The 23,837-nt window shown below is 29.4% G+C and overlaps 4 protein-coding genes across 4 annotated transcripts; 2 read left to right on the top strand and 2 right to left on the bottom strand.

Annotated features, from left to right (window-relative positions):
- The first annotated feature begins 4,292 nt into the window (after positions 1 to 4,292).
- On the top strand, positions 4,293 to 8,611 carry LOC103487415 (uncharacterized). The gene is made up of 3 exons (XM_008445723.3): positions 4,293 to 5,087; positions 6,214 to 6,398; positions 7,968 to 8,611. The coding sequence occupies exons 1-3, from the start codon at positions 4,514 to 4,516 to the stop codon at positions 8,397 to 8,399; spliced, it is 1,191 nt and encodes a 396-aa protein (XP_008443945.2). The 5' UTR covers positions 4,293 to 4,513; the 3' UTR covers positions 8,400 to 8,611.
- A 529-nt stretch (positions 8,612 to 9,140) lies between these two features.
- On the bottom strand, positions 9,141 to 13,048 carry LOC103487414 (vesicle-associated membrane protein 711-like). The gene is made up of 4 exons (XM_017044344.2): positions 12,617 to 13,048; positions 11,419 to 11,609; positions 10,507 to 10,670; positions 9,141 to 9,569 (listed from the first exon to the last, which is right to left on the bottom strand). The coding sequence occupies exons 1-4, from the start codon at positions 12,834 to 12,836 to the stop codon at positions 9,479 to 9,481; spliced, it is 666 nt and encodes a 221-aa protein (XP_016899833.1). The 5' UTR covers positions 12,837 to 13,048; the 3' UTR covers positions 9,141 to 9,478.
- A 2,685-nt stretch (positions 13,049 to 15,733) lies between these two features.
- Positions 15,734 to 18,506, top strand: LOC103487416 (palmitoyl-monogalactosyldiacylglycerol delta-7 desaturase, chloroplastic-like). Its single transcript, XM_008445724.3, has 4 exons — positions 15,734 to 16,022; positions 16,232 to 16,579; positions 16,874 to 16,980; positions 18,236 to 18,506. The coding sequence occupies exons 1-4, from the start codon at positions 15,741 to 15,743 to the stop codon at positions 18,453 to 18,455; spliced, it is 957 nt and encodes a 318-aa protein (XP_008443946.2). The 5' UTR covers positions 15,734 to 15,740; the 3' UTR covers positions 18,456 to 18,506.
- Positions 18,507 to 20,718: 2,212 nt separating this feature from the next.
- On the bottom strand, positions 20,719 to 23,494 carry LOC103487417 (palmitoyl-monogalactosyldiacylglycerol delta-7 desaturase, chloroplastic-like). The gene is made up of 5 exons (XM_051081608.1): positions 23,261 to 23,494; positions 22,901 to 23,041; positions 22,694 to 22,834; positions 22,259 to 22,365; positions 20,719 to 21,139 (listed from the first exon to the last, which is right to left on the bottom strand). Exons 1-5 carry the CDS (start codon positions 23,471 to 23,473, stop codon positions 20,920 to 20,922), a joined length of 822 nt encoding a protein of 273 aa, XP_050937565.1. The 5' UTR covers positions 23,474 to 23,494; the 3' UTR covers positions 20,719 to 20,919.
- Positions 23,495 to 23,837: the final 343 nt, after the last annotated feature.

Consider the following 23,837-nt stretch of genomic DNA (forward strand, 5'->3'; position numbering starts at 1 on the left):
ATTGCTTATTTTCTGTCAGAAGAACCTTTTGATTTTAAAAGTTTAGAAGATGCTTTTTTCACTTTAAAAGTGTATTAAAAAAATACTTCTACACTTAAATTTAGATAAAAATTTAAGGGTATTTGGACGAGGAGTGATTTATGATAGGTCTAGTATTTTGATAGTCCTAACATTATAATAATCATAGTACTATGATAGTCTGTGTTTGGGGTACAGACTATTATAGTATAGTATACGTTTGTGGTGCAGACTACATCATTTTTGTTATTATTAAACTATTACAACTTGGGTTTCTTAACACTTTTTTTTCTAAAATATATATTATAGATCCAATACACAATTTTCATAAATTGATTTTATTATATAATTTTGATTATGATATTCATTCAATAAATTTAACATCAATTATGATGTTTTACGATGTTTTTCATGCATATATATTGTACATCGAATTAAGTAAACTTTTAATTATGATGTTCCTACCAACAATTTAAGGTTTGATCTTTTATTTTCACTAATCCATGCAAAAAAAGGATGAAAGAGAAAAGGAAGGAAAGAAAAAGAATGAAATAGAAAAAGAAAGGGTATTATAAAGAAATAAATTAAAGAGAAAGAGAAAAGGAGTAGGAAAATGAAGAAAATTCGAAAATGATGCATGGGGTTCACCTCTAAAAATTTAAAAAGGATTAAGAAAGGAGTGAGAAGGATTGAGTTTTCCATAATCTAGATCCCAAACGTAGATTGAGTTATTCCTCCATATTTTAGGGCCCAAATGCCTCCTAAAAGTTTATCAATTCGAAATATGAACCGATAATTGTATCAACTTTGTACTTTGGAGTTTGTTGTCAACTTAAACCACAAACAGTCTCACAAATATATCAATTTAAACTTTAAAATTTTATAAATGTATCCATTTTAAATCATCGATTCACATAAATGTACCTAAATAAAACATAATAAAATGTTTAAATTGATACAGAATGTAAGTTTGAGTTTAAATCGTTATGCTTGTATAAATTAAGAATCTAAATCGATACAATTATTAGTCTCAGTTTTAAATTGATACCGCACTCTTAAAGTGCAACTATCTATTTTTGTCCAATCTTATTTAAATTAATTGAATTGCTAGATTAATTTTTGCCTTAATTTGACTATTTTTTTAAAAATTTTTGTTATTAAACAACTTTTGTAAAAAAAATGTTATTTAACTTATGTGAGTAGTTTGTTTAGAGTAATTAAATCAATTAGTTAGATCATGGAGAAATACTAAATATGGTAATCTTTTAAAATTGATTTTGGTTGTTAAAAGCTCAAATGATATTTTGAGATGATTGTCAATGTTAGTATTATTTCAAATTAAAAAAAAAAAAATCCATTTGAAGAAGGCTTTTTGGCCTACAAATAATCTCTTCTTCATCCAATGGAGAAGAAAAGGCCAAAAAAAAGAAAAAAAAAAAAATTTTTTTACAACCCATCCAAACCTCTAAACTCCATAGGTATTACTACTTTTTTTAACTTTCATCTCTTTTTAAAGAAGAATAAATAAAATAAAATAAAATAAAATAAAATCTATACTATCCATTTTTTTTTTCTTTTAACAAACCTCTAAACTTTCATATTTCTCCAAAAAAAAAGTTCTGTAACAATAAAAAAAATTAATTAATATTAATTTAATATATATGTATATATATTAATTATTAAATATATATATATATTAATTATTAACTATTATCTATTAATTATCTTAACAATACAATGTGGAGTCCACAATATTTAAATATTAAATATATATATATACTAAATATTTTTAAAGGATGTGGGGTTCACGATATATTAAATATTAAAAAATATATATATATATAAATTAAATAATGTGAAGAAAGGAAAAGTGGGGTCCACGCATTGAAGTCGATTTCTTTGAATGATATCATAGCCAAATCTTTTCTAATAACTTATATCAAATCATACGACGTAATCTATAAAATATGGGAATCCGATTTCTTTGAATGAAATTTGGAGTCCGATTTCTTTGAATAAAATTTGGTGGCAACTTTTATTTTGTTTTAATAACTATTTTGAACACGTTGCCCGTCAACAAGTGGCAACCATTAATTTGAGTTTTAAATTGATACCACTTTTAAAGTGTACAATCCACTCAACATTGTTGGATCCAAATTTTTTAAAATAAAAACACTCTAACATGTTTTAAAAAATATAAACCGATTTTTAAAGCATTTTTTTTTCTTTTCATTTTTTAAGGTTTTTTTAAACAATTTTAAACATGTTTTCTAAAATTAGAAAAACAAAAAATTGGATGGGACCAAAAATAAAAAACTAAGGTCCCATTACATAATCAATTTGTTCTTTTTTTTTTTTTTTTTTTTAAATTAAACATAGAGACACCCTACCAAATTAAACTAAAAAAGAAATAACAAATGGGTCCATCAAAATTTCAAATAAATTAAAACTTTATCTTTCACTTTTAATTTAGTTTCTCAAAAATTGAGATTACAAATTTAATTCTAACCCGGTTTTATAATTTAAATAATAATCTTTTGGTGCAGTGTTGTTTCGATTTTTTTGTTCCAAAGATATTTTATGTTTTAAAATCAAATTAACAATTTTGAACTAAAAATACATTAATATTGACATAATGTAACTAGGTATTAGGACCATACAAAAACTATATAAAAAGATCAAAACAGACACATTTGTTTGTTACACTTTATTTTAGATGTTTGTTCAAAAGTGAAATTCTTAAATCTTACTTTCTTATTCCCTAAATACACCAAAAGGTGAAAGTTAGTTTTACTTAATTGCTTACATCTTTCTTCGTTATTTTCTCACATTGCTAAGTTATGACTTAAATTAGTAAAGTTTCTCTTTCTTTTGGGGGTTAGTTTTTGTTTTTGTTATTTATATTTTAGTTGTTTGTGAGTTATAGAATATTTTTTTCCAACCCCTAAAAAGAAAACTAAATTTTCCTAGGAAATATATATTAAAAAGAGGAATTATTAAAAATTTACGGTTATTAGACATAAAATTTAAATACATATATAAATTAAATTTAAAAATCTTAAAACTTTAGAAGATATTGGACACAATAAATTACAACAAATTAAATTCCTAGAAACTTTTTAGAGATTTTTTTTTTTAAAATTCATGCACACACAAATATCAAAATCAAGAAAATTTAGACCCTTTCTTTTTGTTTTTGGCTTTTTGAAAATTAGGTTGATTTCCTCCTTATAAGGTGATGTTTGCATCTACAATGATTAAGTTCTTGACCAAGTTTCAAAAACAAAAATAAAAATAATTTTTTAAAAAACTATTTTTTCAGTTTTTAAAATTTGACTTTTTTTTTTAATTTAAAATTATTGTTAAAAATTAGTTTAGAAAAAAGAAAATTAAACGGAAGTAATGCCGACTTAATTTAGAAAAACAGACAAAAAAAGAAAAGAAAAAAAGAAAAAAAGAAACAAAAGGGAGCAAAAGTGATCAGATGATCGAATAACAGAGAAAGAAAACAAAAACAAAAAAGATCAAATGATCGAATAAGGCCTTAGTAATTTAATTAAGAGAAAAATATTTGATTGATTTATAAGGTTTTGAGTCTATTTTTTATTTTTATGATTTACTCTCAAAGTTTAATTTGTCTTTATCTAAGTTTCAAGATTTACCCCTTGACTTTTAATGTTTATGTATTAATTTAAAGAATTATAATTAATTAGTTTTTATTAATCTAAATTTAAAATTTTGCTTCATTGTTAATAATAATTGACGTCAATTTTCTAAATTGGTATTTAATAAAAAATTGAAGTTAAAAATGTAAAATACCGAATTTTAAGGGTCAATTTGAAACATAATTCAAATCTTAGGATGAAAATGGTAACATTTTGATAAAATTAAATTGAAACCATAATCAAAATGTGTAATCTTTTGAAATCTAATTACTAAATAAAAACTAGACCTAAATTATGGATACCAAAAAATTCATTTTTTTCCTAAAAAATGTTATATAAAATTTGAATAAAATATAATATTATAATATTTAGAGTCAAAATCTAAGTAAATAAAAAGAATGATAATCCCAAAAAAACCTAAGTTACTAAATGGAGTTCAAGTTAAGAACCAAAAGATACTTTTCCTTTTAATAGACGAGAGGAATCATTGAAGGGTATACCGGTAATTAAGAGGAAAGTTGACGTGGCAAAATCCTGGTGGACCTACCGTGGCGATTTGGTGGGGTTATTATAGACCGTTCCGCAGGGTATAATCAGAATCGGCACCGCGAGCGGAAAGGGAACTTCGGCGGAGTTGGTAAAGAGAGAGAGAGAGAACGAAAAACAGAAGTATAATTGTGAGAACAGAACTGTAGAATTTTGAAAGCGACTTTTGGCCGCAAAGAGGAGGAGACGAGGTTCCAAAGCTCTCTCCCTAATGATCTCTCTCTCTTTATCTTTCAATTTCGTTCACTAACGGATTCGGACCATCGGAATTTGTGAATTTAACCATGTCTTGGTTTTTCAAGTCTTTCCAAGCGACCGATGATGATATCTCTACGCAATCGCAGTTTAACGGTTCGTCGTCGTCATCGGAATGCGTTCGTTTCACCACTGCTGATGATCCTTCTTTTGAAGACGATTTCTCCGCCCTCGGTGAGACGCTGAGCCGTCAGCTACGCGGCTTCGCTAACTTTCTCGCTCCACAACCGTCGTCGACGCCGACGCCGACGCCGACGGTCGTTTCTCCCGCTGATTCTTCCTATTTGAGTTCGAATTCTTCATCGCCGTCTCAAACGCTTCAGGGAATTCGCAATGATCTCGCAGAGATTGGCGGTGGCTTGAGGAACGGCTTCTCGATGCTCTCTGTTAATGGCAATAAGGCTGTTGGACAGATTTCCAGGTTTGCCTCTAACTTGCTGCCGTTTCGGAAACGTTCTGCCGATTATGAAGAAGACGACGAATTGGAAGACGAGGCTATTGATGATACACCGGGAATCACGAATGAGGTTCTAAATTTTGTGAACGATATTTCTTCGCGGCCGGAGTACTGGAAGGATTTTCCTTTGGCGCTTGATGAAGCAGGTAAATCCAAAATCTCTTGCTCTTAATATTTGTGATAATGCTAAGTTAAATAAATGTCTGTTTAATCATTGACCAGTGAATTTGGTATAAGATAGATAGAGATTAGACTAAGAACACTGCGCAAACCAAATAGCGTGCTCCTTTTTCTTTTCTTCTTTCTTTCTTTCTTTTTCTGCTCATTCATCTCTTCTTTTTTCCAATTTGAAATTATGTTGGTACATTGGGCTTCATAATATTATGAATTAATTCAAATGCGTATTTCAAATTGGAGTTTCCTTCTTTTTAGAAAGAAGTAGCGAGGGGCATTGGTTACTTTTATTTGAGGAATATATCATCCCGGAACCCTTCTTGTGTGTTTATTCAAATATATTTCTGACTATAACAATTCAATGAAAACTAACGCTTTCTCCATTCAATAAGGTGTCAATTATGAGTATGACTAATCTAGTTCAGTCATGATATACAATAAGCACTCATCTGAATTTTGAACGTTTACATTTCAAGAATTGATTGCTGGACATATTGAACAATTATCATCGTAACTAATTTCGTCTACCATCTTCAATTATTGGATGTATATATACTGGTTTCTAAGAGGTAGATGAGGCATATTCCTACTCTGCCTACTCTTAATTCCAGGCTGTATTTTCTATCATCTACCCTTCCATAACAAGTAGACAAGAATAATTGGAGAACCTTTTCTAGAAAATACTTGAAGCTTTTCCGCGAAGAGCATGTACTTGTTTCTATTAAGTTGGCCATTTCACATCTCTCATTGTGGAACACAATTTATGGGTGTCAACGTCTTTATTGCTTTTTCATTCTCATTTTAATGTTTTCATATAGCCTGAGGACTTAGATATGATACTTCCCCCCACATGGTTAGCAACTACAATGAAGACACAATTTAACCTTTACGTTAAATTGGCATTGCTAGTTGAGTTAGCATCAAAGTCCATTGAATATTTTTGACTTTATGCCAATCACTGCAAGTTCTTCTCTTTTGGTGGTGGTAACTATTGAGAAATATTTTACGTTTCGGTGCTTTGTATGCACGCCAATTATATTGATCAGTCTTCAATCATTGTTTACTATCAGCATAATACTTTGATTAGCTTTATTGCAGATTTTAAAATGTCTGATGTTCAAAGAATGCACATTTCAACTGTTGAGCAATTGGTTCCAAGTATAACAGCTCTTAAAATAAAGCTTCAGAGTTTCATGAGCAATGGAATATTCTGGATGATTTATTTTATACTCTTGCTTCCAAGATTCGACCCACCTGATTTTGAGCTTCTCGCAACATCTGAAGTAAGATTCATTTCCCTTTCAAATTTCCGTACTCTGCACTTTTCAATTGTTTGGAGTTTATTATGAGTCTGACTTATGAGTAATGCTTGCTGTTGTACCAAAGTCTAAGTAAATGTTTAGGAGTGATTTTAAAATGGTTAAAACTATTTTTGTCATGTTCAAAAATCTCTCCGGAACACAAACTTAAATCACTCAAAACTAATTCAGTGTTAATTTTACTGATGCAAGCACAATTTTTCATACTATTGAGATTGATTTTGAATGATCAAAAGAGTTTTCAAAGTGATTTAAACAAATCAGTCTCAAGCATACTTAAAGTGCTTGAGGATTTTTTTAAAATCGTAAATTGATTTTGGAGTTACTACATGGTTACTTTTGGTTTTTCGTAATTTTGGTTCTTCCTCTCCTGAGTAGGAATAATCAAGTTGGATGCCTTTACACATTTCTTGCTTTTATTTGTGTTGTGTGCACACATTACCGTATTTCAAGTTCCTCGTGTGCTGCTTATTATCGCAATGTTATAACTTTTGTTTTCTTTTTCTTTCCAATATCATGATAGAGTGCTACAATTTTTTTCCCATGGTAGATATGCTAAATATTTAGTATAACTTTGATACAGTGCTCTTGGATATTATCTTCTAAATTGAATATTAGTATCTATGTGAGGGTGAGATCAGTGATCACCACAAGCAAAATCCACCCACATTTGAGAGAGATTATAATGATTGGCCATATTGGAATTGATCTAAATTTGCTGGATTTTTTTAGAAAAGGATACGAAACATTCATTAAGGGAATGAAAAGAGGTGGGTGCTCTAAGATACACAAGGATATAACAAAACATAGCATAAACGAAAAAGCCACAAAGTAACACTTCAATCCATGGTTTAGTTTGATCTTTCTGCTCTGTTGGTCTGGTTTACTTCCAATAATTAAAGAATTAATTGTTACGTTCAGCTTTTAGTATGGTTGTTAAGAAAAATGAAATGAGACCATTTATTTTGGTTTATAATTAAAACTATCTTTAAAAATCAAAGAAACTAAACAACAAAGAAACAAAATTTAAAGATCAAAATCATGAAAATTTCAGTTTATTTGAAGAATCAGATTTGTTGAACTGAAAAGAATTAACCAGTTGGATTCAAATAAAACTTCACTTTTTGATGGTTAATTTCAGTTGTAGTACATTGGGACGTGGTGAGGGTGCCTAAGGTGTTTCAACTGATCTCATCACTTGTGCCTTTGTAAAAAAAAAATTCAGTTGTAGTACATAAAATTAAATTGTTGGAGGGAAACAAATCTGAATTGCATTGGTTCCTCTCCTATTAGATTGATTCTGAACATGACATCCATTTTACCCATTTCCAAATATTGCCGTTCATCATTTCAGTTGATTTCCAAATATTGCCTCTGTCTTAGACGTTTAACTAAACTCCTTTGAAGCATATTTTATTTAAGACTTGCAATCAAATTCAAGTCCCCACGACGCACATCTTTATTAATACACATTTTACCTGAAACTTGAGACTTTTATCAAATCTGACATATCTTTTATTCTGTTTTTGGTAGATTGTCGAAGCAAGAAACATACTTCTGGATAAATTCCAAAGGAAAGAGAAACAACAAGTGAATTCTGAGGACAGTTGTGATAACAATTTGGTTTGTGGCACCCAACAAAAGGAGGAAAATATGGTATCCGAGGAAAAGCCGAATTCCGCTCAAACCGTTGAAGGATTGGAAACAGAGGATGGAGTGGGAGGGAATACCAATCAACAATTGGCAAAGGCAGATTCAGAAATTTATAAAGCTGCCAAAGAAAGGGTTATTAGGGTTGAAGATGTCTCATTCAGTGATATAGAAGAAGAGGATGGTGAGAGAAGCCACTCACGAAGAATTTCTTCATCGACCGAATCTAGTGATTGGGTTCAGCTGCATGAAAGTCAAGACTCAAAAGAAGGTGGGGATTCAAGTGATTGGTTTGATGTGGATGAATTTGATTAAAAGATGGACATGATCAATAGGAGATCTTCATATTTCCCCGAACTTGCTTTTCTTTGCGGTAGAGTGCCACAAGGCTTTTGATAGTTTAGGTCTTTATTTATTTTTTTATTTGACTTCTTTCATAGGATAAATTTTGTGCATACATTTTCTTTCTTCACAAGGTATTTAGGTTTTAGTTGAATTTAATGCATTGTTATTATTCATTCTGTCAATTGAATGCCCAAAATAATCCTTTTTCGAAATTTAAGCTAGCCTGCACAAACGATAGCTGGGATTTTGAAAATTTTAAATTCACTATTTATTAGTGTGCATGTTTGGAAGTAGTTTTAAAGTTGTTAAAATCCATTTCAAAATAAGTTTTTAATCCCTTGAAATTAATATTATATTTAATTTACAAGTGAAGTTTGAATATGTTTGTGATTTTGAAAATATTTATTGTGATTTTAACCATTTTAAAATTAATTTGATCTTAATATTTCACGTTTCACGTTTGTAAATATATATATATATATATATATATATATATATATATATATATATATATCAAATTTACACTTTTAAATGTAATTTTTCTTTTTAATTTTACAGTTTTGAGTACAATTTTTACGGTATATGATTTATACGTCCGTACTATTTTTCTCAATTTCTAAAACGTGTTCGTGAAGGTTTTTACCGATTACAAACAGAAGTCTATAAAATTACTATAGCTATATTAGAAAAAAAAGAATGAAAGAAAAAGAATTTTGGAAATATAACGTAAAGACAAAACCGCAAATAAACGACTTCTAGTAATTTTCTCTCAAAGTGTAAACGAGTGAATGTAGATTTGCACATCTTACCGGGAAAAATGTCGTAACTTCTGGCCAGCAAAGGAGGAGGAATTCAATGCTTCCAGCGCCTGCGCTTATTGGCATACGAAGGTTGCAATGCATGAAAGTGGATTGAAATTTGAGCGTTGTCTGTACATTATATTTTGCAGAATAAGATCTAAACTGCACATATATTTCATTGTACAAATTTGATAAAATAAGGTACATGTTCTTGAACAAAGTGATAAAAGATCACTTAGCTGCATCTTCTCAATTCAAGCAAGATGGCAGTAGAGGTCCTTTGCAGAAGAATGCTAGCATGATGTAGAGGACGATTGTGAAAATGAGCACCAACGAACATCTGTAAACAGGATTAGTACACAATGGTTACTCAAAGTAATATCATTGGCAGAAGATCAACATCAATTGTGGGTATTTGGTAGCTAATAAGTAACTTTGGGTTCTATATGAAAGTGGGACTATTATTTTTAACGAAATTGTGCCAACCGCTACAATTAGTGGAAAATATCTAATATTAAGAATATATACTTCCATATAGTATTTGATATGTCATTAAATGATGCTTATGGAAAACAATGAATGAATGAAGACAGTATGAAAGATTCCATATTTTCCTTTCAACTGGCTGCCTCGCAGCTCAATATTCCATGAAACCGTTTTTGCAGATAACAGAGAAGTACATGTTCAAGAGATTTGACAGACAGCTTCAGTCCGTCCAGTTGGAGTTTCAATTCCCTACCTATAAATTGTTGTACTGAGAAAACAGAGGATATTTACTTGTATACTTCCTCGCATATTTACTAAAAAAATCTATATCATAATTACCGAATGAGCACCGCTAACAACGTTCTCAAATATTATTTTCCACCCCTTTTTATTCTCTTTCTATGATAGACTTTTAAATCATTGGGGCCCATCAGCAATGAAAACAGAGGATCGCAGTTGGGTGGAGGATAGACGTAAAAGTCTCTAAATCGCAGTTGGCTAAATCCATGGCCGACTCTTCCTCAATAATTGATTAGGGAATATATTAGAAAGATTAAATTTATACTTAACAGTCATTTTGAGTTTTTGTTTTTCCTTTTTCTTTCGTATTTTTTATATTTTTCTATGATGATTTGATAATAGTCATACCTATTTTGAGCCAACTTACCAAACTTAAAAAACCTTAGTATAATGCATGAAGCGACTACTTATTGATATAATTCGTGCTAACAATTTCTTAATTGAGTGAGTGAGCGTGTAGAAGATATACGAATATGGTCAAAAGCACTTACGTGAGTTTAAAGTTTCTCCACCACAAGGTGTTTCTGTACCGTCGTGATTGCCTTCTAAATCGAACTGCATTTCCTTGAATGTTTGTGGTTTTCTCGACCAGCAAAGCCAAGCGGTCACCTCTCTCCAACACTTTCTCTATATTATCCATCATCACATTTCTCACCTGCGTCAAATACCAATGTTTGATGAATTTCTATTCCGGCATAACTACATTGATCTAAGCCGAAAGGCTCAGAAAAGTATTCTATTCCGGCATAATTGAAGTATTGCAAAACCAAATACTCACCCAATGTGAACAAGTTTCCTTTAAAGACGGTTATCTTAACCATTATATGCTTCTTTTTATTATATACTGGATGATGAAAATGAAATGTTAACATTAATATTCGGTGTCAATCTCGCATGAGAATAATATATATAAAAACTAGTCCCAAAAGTAAACTGATGGGTGAAATTATATATCATCTAACATCCTAGGACAAAATATTTCTTTAAAGTACTCTGATGCTAATTAACTTAATTCAAGAGTCAAAATTAATGGAGAGTAAGGATTACGAGCTGGAGTTTGGAAATCACAGAGAACCAGTTGTTTCAAAAGATGATGGGATGAACATCTTAGATAAAAATTCAAATAAAGTTCAATAGAAGTTTCCTAAACTTGCCTGTCTACCGTTTAGCCTATTCGCATTTGAACCATTAGGAATATTCTTATCTATCATCGAAATCTTTCTTTTATGTAATATGGTATAGCTAATTAAATCTATAGCTAAGTACCGGTGGGAAACAGCAACGACTATTAGTATTATCTAAAACTTTGAAAATCACTAGGAACCGATTTATTTCAAATGGTCAATTACTCGAACAATTTGCTTTGATCAAACAGAGTTTATTAGATGATTTTCTGAACTTGCCTGACTCATTTCACCTTTTAAGCGGTTTAGCCTATCTGCATTTGGATCATTTGAAAAATGGTCCATCTGTTGGCTTAGAACCCTTGAAAATTCATCATTCATGGCATATGCAGGAGCTGAGAGAATTGTACGAGCATAGGTCTTAACAAATCTTTGATGAATGTCTTCTAGAAATGCAAAAGGAATTCTCCCTGCACAAATATCGGTTGAAGTATCATTATCATCGTTTAATATTTGATCAAGTTGGCAGTGAAACTACCAACTCGGCGAAGAGTTTATCTGTATAAAATGGCCGTTGAATTTCAACACAAGTAGAATCAAATTCAGAGCAATCAATCTTGATCTAAAAACTTTCCAAGAGTTCAACAAGAACTAAAGCAGCGTTATTTTAATACATCATATACTGTTTACTCGAAAGTTGTTCAATGTTGATAAGCTTGGTGTTTGAAGTTCGGCAGGAATTATGATTTGTTTGCATTATGTTTCAAGGAAACTATCGAACGGAAACCAAACAGAAAATACACTATCTCGTAGAATCTTTCAGTACAATTTGCAGAAGCAGCCTACGACTTGTAAATTAACTATTTTCTTGCAATTCTCCATCAAATAGAAAGAGAATTTATATAATCGGATCAATTCTTTACTTTCTCAGATTTATACGGCCTAGTGAACCAAGTAGTAGAAACCATTGATTATAAACAGTTTATTAAGAAATCATTTCAAACAAAACTGTCTGAGCAAAACAGTTTCTTCTGTCCTCAAGAACATTGAAATTCAGGTAACAGACAATTACAACACAAGCAGAGAACGTCCAAATTTTCGGTTTAAAATCCGATAGATAATGTTTTACGCTCTTGATAATGTTACACATCCACATGGGTTCGAAAAAATAGAATGAGGAAAATAACGAAGTCGTCACAATATTTCTCCCAATTTCCAAGCTACAAAAGCTCATTCGCAATTTTAAGGGACCGAAATCGACGCATAGAACTCAGAATCGTTTATCAAAAGCATAGCATCGTAAAAACTACCAGAAGAAGATTCACATAACGCATTTCCGTTCCTCAAGTATCACTAAGAAAACCTATTATAATTATTATCTCTATTAAGAACCGTGCCTGAAATCCTCGCTGGATTGAAATTTCGAACTAAGCAGCAGAAAAAAAAATCAAGAAATGAAATCATAGAAAAGACTTACTTCCGGAGGCTTCGTCAGCCATACAAAGAACGGTAAGGCCATCAGTCTTCTTAATATGAAAGATGTACCGATCATGAGAATAGGAGGCATTGCTATCATCGTCTCCTTGTTTCATCTTCTCCATGATTTGCCTCGCAATAGCACTTGCATTCGTCTGTGTAGCGCTGAACTCTGCCAAAACAACAGGTCCTCTGGCGACCATTCCATAAAGAATCCCCATCACTCCTCAAAAACGAGAAAAAAGAAGAGGAGGACGGAGGTCGGAGGTCGGAGGCCAGAGGCCTCAGGGGATGGGAAACCGGAGATAATTTGGCAGCGGAGATGATTTTGAGCCGAAGAACAAGATTTTAAAGATATGTGTTCTTTGAAGAGGCCGAGATTTAAGTGTTCTAATTTTGGAGGAGAGGTCGGAGACAAAGAACTAATTGGGGAAAGCGGTGAGTTGGAAATGTAGCGTCGTAGTTCAATGCCATTGGCGTTACGCTATGCCAACGAAGGGGTTTTACCCGAACTTGGCGGGAAAAAAAAGGCTTTTATATTTGGCTTTGTAAATTAGCGGGTAAAGTCACGGTTGGTAGCCACGTCTTATTAACAAAAGAATTCTAACATAATTCAAAATTTCCTAAAAGTTTGTTTATTTTTTTTTATCAAAAATTTTCTAAAAAAGAACCAATTTATTCATAAATTCAGGGGTGCAAAAAATCGAACCAATCGGTTCGATTTGGGTTGGACCGGTTTACAACAATAGTATTACTGAACCAAACCTGGTTCAATTTATTCATAAAATATGAAAAATGTCACTAATTATTAATTATTAATAAACATCGAAAAAAAATGGTTTCACATCATTCTTTTTAAATAAATTGAGATAATATAGGAAGAAAAAAAACTCGTTATATAATTGTTTGATTCCAACGTTTCATTTTCTATTTGGGATAAAGATTATCTAAAATTATATAATAAGTAAATACTATTTAGTTGCAACTCTAATAATTCAAATTCCTCATTTATTATAGTATTTATTATTTATTATAGTTTTACTATTTTATCTTCATTATTTTTTTTAATTATTTGCTGCCGTGTTTATTTTTTTTCTTATACTAAAATAATTTACACTTGAAACACCTAATATATCATAACAAACTACTATAACCAACTACAATATTTATAAAAATTAGAATTATAAGAACCAATTTCTTGCTCCAAACGTCTCATCATACTTATCGGAGTCAATCTACTTTTCTAAAATTTTAAAAATAAATTTGCATTTTTTTATTTTAGATATTGTTAAATTATTTAATTAATTCTAATAAAAGATAACCTGAAGGACTCATTTTAAAATTTATCAAAGTATAAATACTAGCTAGATTCAAAATTTTATGATAATATTAAAATCAAATAGAATAAACTCACAAACTAAAAAACAGCCTAAAAGACAAAGAAAATTGTACTTTTTAGTTTTCCTAAAAACGGTTTAAAATAAAAATGAAATAATGAGTTTGATTTTTTTTTTTAATTATTTTTTATAACAAAAAAAAGTTTGTTATATACTATAAGAGTTTTTATTAGTTTTAAATTAAAACATAGGAGCACTTAGATAATTAAACTAATAAGTTAAAATAATAGTCATCGTTGTTACTTATTAATAGAAGTGATGGTTGGCTAATAGTGGTGGGTGTATGGAGGTATGGGTGGTCAACAAAGTTGGTTGATGGTGAAAGTCGCTAGCAACTGTGATGTTCGGAGGTTGGCCACCACAATGATAGTCATGACAATTTAGTGGAAGTGAGTAGATCACTTTCAGATCGTTTTGGTAATTTTAAGAATTATACAAATTAGGGAAACAGCAACTATTAGTTAAAAATTGTTTTAATAAACATTTAAGACCATAACTCAACTTATTTAAAAAATTCATCTTGTCAATATCTATATTAAATTGATTTCCAAAATAACAATTTTTTATTAAATGTTTGAAAAAAGATGTTTCAAACAACACACCTTCTTAACAGAGATCACTCGTATGATATTATGAGTAAACTTAAATGCATTTCGAGCAACATTTATTTTTGTGCATCATACCAAATTAACTAAATCATAAACTATCATAGTTTGACCTAGTTGGTAAAAAGAAAGACATAGCTTCGATAATTAACGAAGATGTCATAGATTAACTAATCATATAATCATAATTTTTCATACCACAAATTCTTCCTATTGAATATATTAATTTATATATTGTATATACGATGAATTGAATATTTTTATGGCCTAGAGATTGCTAATAATATTATTATATGGATAAGTTGTTGATTGATATCTTCTCCACGTGATAATTAGATATGGAATGGAAGGATTTTTATAAGGAATCAAGTTGACTATAAGTATTAATGAAGTATTCCATTTTGTTTTCTCACTAACATGGAAAAGGAGGCTTTTTTTCTTATATTAGTATATGTAGTATAGTTAAAGTTTTCAAATATTCCTTCAACTTTTGTGCATATATTAATAACTTTTGGAGAGTTTTCTTTAGTCATCAACTTCAAAATTTGTTCAAATAAATACCTTTTGGAGTTTTTTTTTTTTTTTTTTGTCAAACCAATATCAAAATTAACTCAAATGTTAGTGTGCGGTAATTATACACTTGAATTTTTATGATATGTTAGATATTTTCATTAATATTTCCACATTTTTATGAATTTGATATTAATAAAAGCGATAGAATGTGAAATTTTTGAAATATAATTTAATTAATTTATTATTGATATAAGAGACGAGTTCGAAATAATTGAAAGATAATTTGATTAATTTCATATCGATACAAGGACGGATGTAAAACAATTGAAAGATGGTTTAATTAATTTTAAATCTAAATCATAAGGAAAAGATACGTTTAAGTTTAATCTATATTCATATAAATATAGTAAATTAAAACAAAAAATAAACCACTTTGTAGAACATTAATTGTTCTATAAAATATTAGTAAAGATCTAAACACGTTTGATAGATTATTTAATTAATTGGAAGTAGAGCTTGAAATTATAATATTAAGATTTCAAGTGCACTATAAATTTCATGCCAAGTTGGTCTGAATTAGCTTAAGCTAGAGCAAAACCTTATCTTGCTAATGGATACAATGGTGAAGGCTGATCTAATCCCATTTCGGGAGAGAAAATGGACAAACAGAGATAAATATATGGCAGCTCTTTTTATTACTATGCACTCCATTTGTATTACTGCACCTTTTCATTTCAATTGGAATGCATTTTGGGTCGCAGTTGTATTATACATTATTACAGGTTGTTTTGGGATCACTATTTCGTATCATAGAAATCTTTCGCATAAAAGTTTCAAACTCCCCAAATGGCTCGAATACTTTTTTGCATATTGTGGCAGTCTGGCATCTCAGGTTTGACATTCTTACTTTCTTCTTTTCTTATTTTGAACTTAAAAAAATACTACTAAAAGACTTGGTTAGAAGTAGTTCTTATTATTTGATATTAAGAAAAATGTTGAGAGACGTTTCTACTATATCTTAAGTAGTTCCGATGTTATATTCTAAAAGAAAATGAAACATATTGTATTTTTTGGATTTTTTGTGTGTGTTTTTGAATTTAGGGTGATCCAATCGATTGGGTAAGTACACATAGATATCATCATCAATTTGCTGATACAGAAAATGACCCGCACAGTCCTATTCAAGGATTTTGGTTTAGTTATTTGACTTGGCTTTTGGATTCCAATGCTTTGACTAGAAGAGTTTGTCCACAGTATTTTATTGATCATAAAGATACAGAAAAAACCATATTCACATTGGTTTTAAAGTATGGAAGACCAAATAATGTTGGTGACTTGGAGAAGCAATCCTTCTATAGGTTTCTTCGCAGAACTTATTTTCTTCATCAACTTCATCTTGCAATCCTTCTTTATGCAGTTGGAGGAACACCTTTTCTTATATGGGGAATGGTAAAATAATTTTTTTTTATTATTTTGTAAAATTAATCAAAATATAAATTTTTTATTGATAATAGGTAACGATATATATGTATATATACAGACTACAATCATTTATCATCGATACTAAACAACGATAGACATTTCATTTATAATTAAGAACCTAATCTTACTATATATATATATATATAACAATTTTGACGTTTAAAATAATTACTTTTATCTTTAATACATTTTTATTTGAACTTATAAATAAAGCGGGCATGATGTTTTATATTATTATTGATAAATCTCTCTGTTTTGCAGTTTGTGAGGACCATAGTATCCCTACATGTGACCTTTACGGTGAATTCAGTATGCCATACATTTGGAAATCAACCATGGAATACTGGAGATTTGTCTAGAAATACTTGGTATAAAGTGCTTTTATATATCTTCTTTTTCATTTTATCTCCATTGTCAGATAGTTGTGTAGACATTTATTTTAGTTGGTTAGTAATATTCTTTAAATATGGTAAATTTAAGGGGTTATTAAATGTCAACCAAATTAAGAAAAGCATTTTCAAATTAAAAGTAGTTTCTTAAACAAAGTATAAATATAAGCAATTTAGAAAAACAAAAACCCTAAAAAAACAGCTAATAATCATATTAGTTAACGTGTGTATATAATTAGTTCAAATATAATATGGTGTCTAAAAAATTCATTAGTCAACAAACACAATAAATTCCGGTCTATGATAATATCAATGATTAATCTTTTAAAAAAATTATCAATGAAATTAGCATATATTAGAATTGCAAATTTGTATGTAACTCTTTTAGAATTGCAAATCTTTCGTATATAATTGTAGTTTAAAAAGAAAAATAAATAAGCATTATATTAATTAGTTTACGTTATGCATCATTCATTATCAAGGTTCGTAACTTACGATAATTTACACCTTGAGAAAACTACCTCAAAAGTTTAAGAGTTGAAAGGAGAGCTTAAAAATACGAGAGCTCCCCAACTTGCTTGCAAAAGTAGTTAGAGTGATAGTTAAAGCTTTTCCTTCAGGCCGCGTATGTCGATCGTTGTTCATCTAGTCGAGTAGGATTCAAGTAGGTTTAGGCAATTGTGTTGTGAAAATGAGAGAAACTTTTATTTATTTTTATTATTATTTTTTAAAGTGTTATGAAACTAAATTTGATCTGAAATTTTAGTTATGTAATAACTTAATCTAAACATTTTATTATTCCTCGATAATCATATCCTAGAAACTCCATTGTTTACAATTTATTGATTCTTCTATCTTCTTGATGAATTTTTTAAAACATGAATGAGCTTCCTCTTGATTCCAACCCCCTCTCCAATGAATGCGAGTTCAAGGTAGGCTGGGTGTTGCGTTGTGTTTGGAGAGCAATTAACATAAACGACTCCCATCAAATTTTAATTTACTTTGAAAACAATAATTTACACGATACAGAGAACTTTAAGTTCATATTAGACTAGATGACAAGTATAACATATGTGTGTGTGTATATATATATATAGTGAATTAAAATAGACGACGGTTGAATGTTGTGTTCGTAAAGTAAACAAAGCTATCTCCGGATTAAAGTTTATAGCTAAAGCCTTTTGTGTATGTTGTTGCAAATTAATTAATACAATTGTTTTGATTTTATTTTTAGGTGGATGTGTTTGTTTTCATTTGGAGAAGGTTGGCATAATAACCATCATGCTTTTGAGTATTCAGCCAAACATGGGCTTGAATGGTGGCAGATCGATATTTCTTGGTATATTATTCAGTTTCTTCAAGTCATTGGATTAGCAACTGAGGTTAAAGTACCCTCTCAATCTCACAAGCAAAGACTACAGGCTTTGAACCAAACCAAAAGAAAGGGGCTTTGAAAATAATACTTCAAATCGAAATAAATTTTCTTGAGGAGCAAATTATAAAAATTTATTTGAGAAAATAACAAAAAAGGTTTCATAATAATAAATAGTGCAAATTGAATTTTATAAATAGAAAATATTAATTAGCAAAATACGAAAATACCCTACAAACTCTACAACACAATGAGTGAAAGGCGAAAATAGCGTAAATCTAACGGATCCATAAATATAGAAAAATAATTTAAAAAACCAATAATAAATTGTTCCAATTTAGTTCATTATTAACAAGTTTAGATTCAACTTTTTCCTCATTCTACTAAATTAAATAGAGTTATAGAAAATCAACTATACAAATTTAGTTATCTTCTTTTCCAATCTACTAAATCAAATATAAATACACAAAAATATAATTAACCAAATTTGTACGGATTTAGCTACCTTCTTTATTAATCTACCAAATCAAATATAGTTGATAAGCAAATAATTGACATTGATAAGCTAAAACATAGAAGGAGTTACTTTCAAATTAAACTTCCGAATAAATTTGCAGAGTTGCAACATTTGGAATTAGAAAAGTCTCTTGGACATCCAAAAGTGATCATAATGAATTTAGAAATTTAGATTCATCCAAATCTTTAATATGTACTTATTTAATGTTATGTATTTTTATTTATTAATCTAATTGAATTGAATATATTAGATGACATATTCTAGTATATACGAGAAAGATAAATATATAATAAGACCAACTAATATACTAAGTATAACTAGGGACATTTTAAACTAGCTGAAGTTGAATAATGTAATTCTAAAACAACATGACAAATAAACAACGTTATATATTGTAACACACAACATAAAATGTATAGAATATATGTATATATAACATATATTATATCCTATAATCTATGAGATATATCTGTGTATTGATCCAATTGTTGACATATGAATAACACTTGAACATGAACTTGAAAAGAAAAGTGACATTTAACAAGAGAGAATTAGCAAAAGGTTAAATAAATCTCAAAATTATGAAAAAAATCACGTTTTAAAACATTTATCAAAATTAGGACATTTGTGAAAGGTTAGATTGTGAATTTGGTTAAATCTCTAAGCATAATCCTTAACAAAGTAAATAAAAGCCAAAGCAAAGTGATCGAGCGAGAGAACCCCACGGAGCGGGCAGTCGGATAGTTCACTGCTTGTGAAAGGATAATACCTGGCTACAATAATTATCGAAGAGCGATCCATCTTCAGAATGGCCCTTGTAATATCCCACTCATGAGTCAGACCCATCCGGAAACCATTCCTAAAGACAAAGTCAGACTCAATCGATACTAGGGAAAAGGATCGAAGAAGCGCTCATACATACAGTTTGAGAGCCCACAAATTGCGCCTTGCTAGGCTTCAAATGTTCAGGTAAAAAGAAAGAAAGTGGTTGTTTCACCGGTAGTGGATCACTGAAAGAATCTTCTCATGAACCTCAAATGAAATCAAAGAAAAGAAAAGAATGATCGAAGCGACTGAAAGTTAAAGGAATTATCTCTTATTAGGATTCTAGAGCCCTTAAATAAATAATAAACAAAATGTTTGTTTTGTTTCTCCTCAGGAGATTGTTAATAATATTATTTTGTGTGTGGAGACAAAACTTTATAATTAGTTTGCTAGAGTATTACTCTGGTTTCTATCTAAAATGCATTCATATATTATATTGCTAACTATGTTGGAAGTAATGTGGAATATTATTTTTACAAATTCATACCATTTTATGAAGTACTCACTAAATACACATGGCGGAAGAAAATAAGAGAATATAACTAAAAAAAAGTCTTATGACATAGGGCCCATTTAACTTACCAGAGAACAAAGTCTTATTTTAAAAAAAATTATGTATATTTAAACTCTTGTCATAAAAATAGTTTTACCTGATAAAAACAGTTTAAAATGAAAATTTGAAAATATTTTAAAAACTATTTTAAATGTTGTAAACAATTTTAACTTTTTTTAAATATATCTTAGTTTTAAAATTAAATACTTGAAAAATTAATACAAAATAGGGACTTTAAAGTTAAATTTTCCCACTTGGTAAATATATACACTAATCTACTTTTAACATACAATAAATATACAACATAAATATATGTGTATATACATACACATGCAATAGATTGCACACATTCGAAGACGAAGAAATAATTATGTACGGATTAATAATCTAAGATTGATGGGCGTATATTTATTATCTTAGTCAAACCATTTAGTGTCCAATCATTTAAAAAAAAAAAGATAGCCACCTCACCCGAAGAGTTACAAATCCTTACCACACTAGGGACTAAAGCAAGCATTTTTTTCGAAGTTTTTGCAAGATTGAAACTTCAAGATTGAAATAGAACAAAATGAGCCAACATTAAATCTTACTTTTTATTCTATTGTTAAACATTTGCGGAAGAAAATTTATTTTGATTTAAAGCGATAATTCTCAAAGTTCTTTTCTTTTGGTTTGGTCCAAAGCTTGTAGTCTTTGCTTGTGAGATTGAGAGGGTACTTTAACCTCAGTTGCTAATCCAATAACTTGAAGAAATCGAATAATATACCAACAAATATCGATCTGCCACCATTCAAGCCCATGTCTGGCTGAATACTCGAAAGCATGATGGTTATTATGCCAACTTTCTCCGTGTGTAAGCAAACATATCCACCTAAAAACAAATACAAAAATATCGTATTAATTTGCAACATAAAAAGCTTTAGCTATAATGTGGAGTTGACTTTGTTTACTTTACAAACACATCATTCAATAATCGTCGATCTCAATTCACTAATGATATATATGCTATACTTTTTGTCTAGTCTAATATGGATGTAAAGTTTTGTATCGTGAAAATTGTCTTGAAAACAAATTTGTGGGAATCGTTTATATCAATTGCTTTCCAAAGTCAACTCAACACTCACCTCGAACGTGCGTTCGTCAGAGAGAGAGTTGGAATCAAGAGGAAGCTCATCATTGTTAAAAAAAAAAAAAAAAAAACGAAAGATGGAAGAATCAAATAAAATGTAAACAATGGAGTTTTTAGGATCTCGTTATTAAAGAATAATAAAATGTTTATATTTAGTTATTACATAATTGAATATTGAGATCCAATCTAGTTTCATAACATTTTAAAAAAGAAATTAAAAGATTAAAAATAAACAAAAGTACAAACGTTTCTCTCATTTTTACTCTAATTAGTACAATTGCCTAAACCCTACTCGACTATTACTCTAACGACTCTTGCAATTTTTATGCTCTCCTTCCAACCATTAAATCTTTGAAGTAACTTTTTTCGAAGTGTAAACCGTTATCAATAATTATGAATCATTTGCAATATAACTAGTTAATATATGCTAATTTCTTTTTCCATTTAAACTACAATTTAGACATATATAGAAATATTTATGATGTTGGGAAGATATCTTTGATAATTTTTAATTTTTAAAAGATTAATGATTGATATTATCATAAGCTCGCATTTATTGTGTTTGTTGACTAATGAATTTTTTAGACACCATATTATATTGAACTAATTATATACACACGTTAACTAATATGATTATTAGCCGTTTTTTGAGGGTTTATTTTCCTAAATTGCTTATATTTATACTTTGTTTAAGAAACTACTTTTAATTTGAAAATGCTTTTCTTAATTTGGTTGACATTTAATAACCCCTTAAATTTACCCTATTTAAAGAATATTACTAACTAACTAAAATAAATGTCTACACAACCATCTGACAATGGAGATAAAATGAAAAGGAAAATATACAAAAGCACTTTATACCAAGTATTTCTAGACAAATCTCCAGTATTCCATGGTTGATTTCCAAATGTATGACATATTGAATTCACCATGAAGGTCACATGGAGGGACACTATGGTCCTCACAAACTGCAAAACATAGAGTTTTGTAAATACTAATAGAAAGTTTCACGTCGGCTTCATTTATAAGTTCAAATATAAAAACAATTATTTTAAACGATAAAACTGTTATAAATATCTATAAATATAATAAAAAGTTATTTTATTGTTTATAAATGATAGAGATATTGATATATGTCTATATCAAAGTCTATTACCAATGATTGATGATTGTAGTCTCTTGGAATATATCATTATCCATTATCGATAAACAATAATATTTTATTATATTTATAAATTCTTTTTTTTTTTGTTAATTTTACCAAAAAAAAACACTAAAAAAGTAATTTTATTTTACCGTTCCCCATATAAGAAAAGGTGTTCCTCCAACTGCATAAAGAAGGATTGCAAGAGGAAGTTGATGAAGAAAATATGTTTTGCGAAGAAACCTATAGAAGGATTGTTTCTCCAAGTCACCAACATTATTTGGTCTTCCATACTTTAAAACCAATGTGAATATGGTTTTTTCTGTATCTTTATGATCAATAAAATACTGTGGACAAACTCTTCTAGTCAAAGCATTGGAATCCAAAAGCCAAGTCAAATAACTAAACCAAAATCCTTGAATAGGACTATGTGGGTCATTTTCTGTATCAACAAATTGATGATGACATCTATGTGTACTCACCCAATCAATTGGATCACCCTAAAATAAAAATGCACATACACAAAAAAAGAAACCAATAAGTATAATATGTTTCATTTTCTTTTAGAATATAACATCGAAACTACTTACGATATAGTAGAAAGGTCTCTCAACATTTTTCTTAATGTCAAATAGGAACCTTTCTAGCTAAGTCTTTTAGTAGCATTTTTTAACTTTAAAATAAGAAAAGAAGAAAGTTGTATTGTAAGAATATCAAACCTGAAATGCTAGAGTTCCACAATATGCTAAAAAGTATTCAAGCCATTTGGGAAGTTTGAAACTTCTATGCGAAAGATTTCTATGATACGAAATATTGATTCCACATATATCTATGATAATATGTAACGCGGCAGCCACCCAAAATGCATTCCAATTAAAATGGAAGGGTGCAGTAATACAAATGAGGTGCATAATAATTAAAAGACCTGCCATATATTTGTCTCTGTCTGTCCATTTTCTCTCCCCAAATGGGATTAGATCAGCCTTCACCATCGTCTCCATCAGCAAGATTTTGCTCTAGTTTAAAGCTAATTTTAACCAACTTAGCATGAAATTTATAGTGCATTTGAAACCTTAACATAATAGTTTCAAGCTGTACTTCCACTTAATTAAGTAATCTACCAAACACGTTTAATTAAATTATTACTAATATTTTATAGGACGATTAATATTTCCAAAAATGGTTTAATTTTTGTTTTAATTTATTATATATATGAATATAGATTAAACTATGATTTAATCTATCTTTTCGTTCTAATTTAGACTTTAAAATTAATTAAACTAACTTTCCATAAAT

Source organism: Cucumis melo, chromosome 2 (genome assembly GCF_025177605.1).
Source record: "Cucumis melo cultivar AY chromosome 2, USDA_Cmelo_AY_1.0, whole genome shotgun sequence".
In the NCBI taxonomy this organism is placed as follows: Eukaryota; Viridiplantae; Streptophyta; class Magnoliopsida; order Cucurbitales; family Cucurbitaceae; genus Cucumis; species Cucumis melo.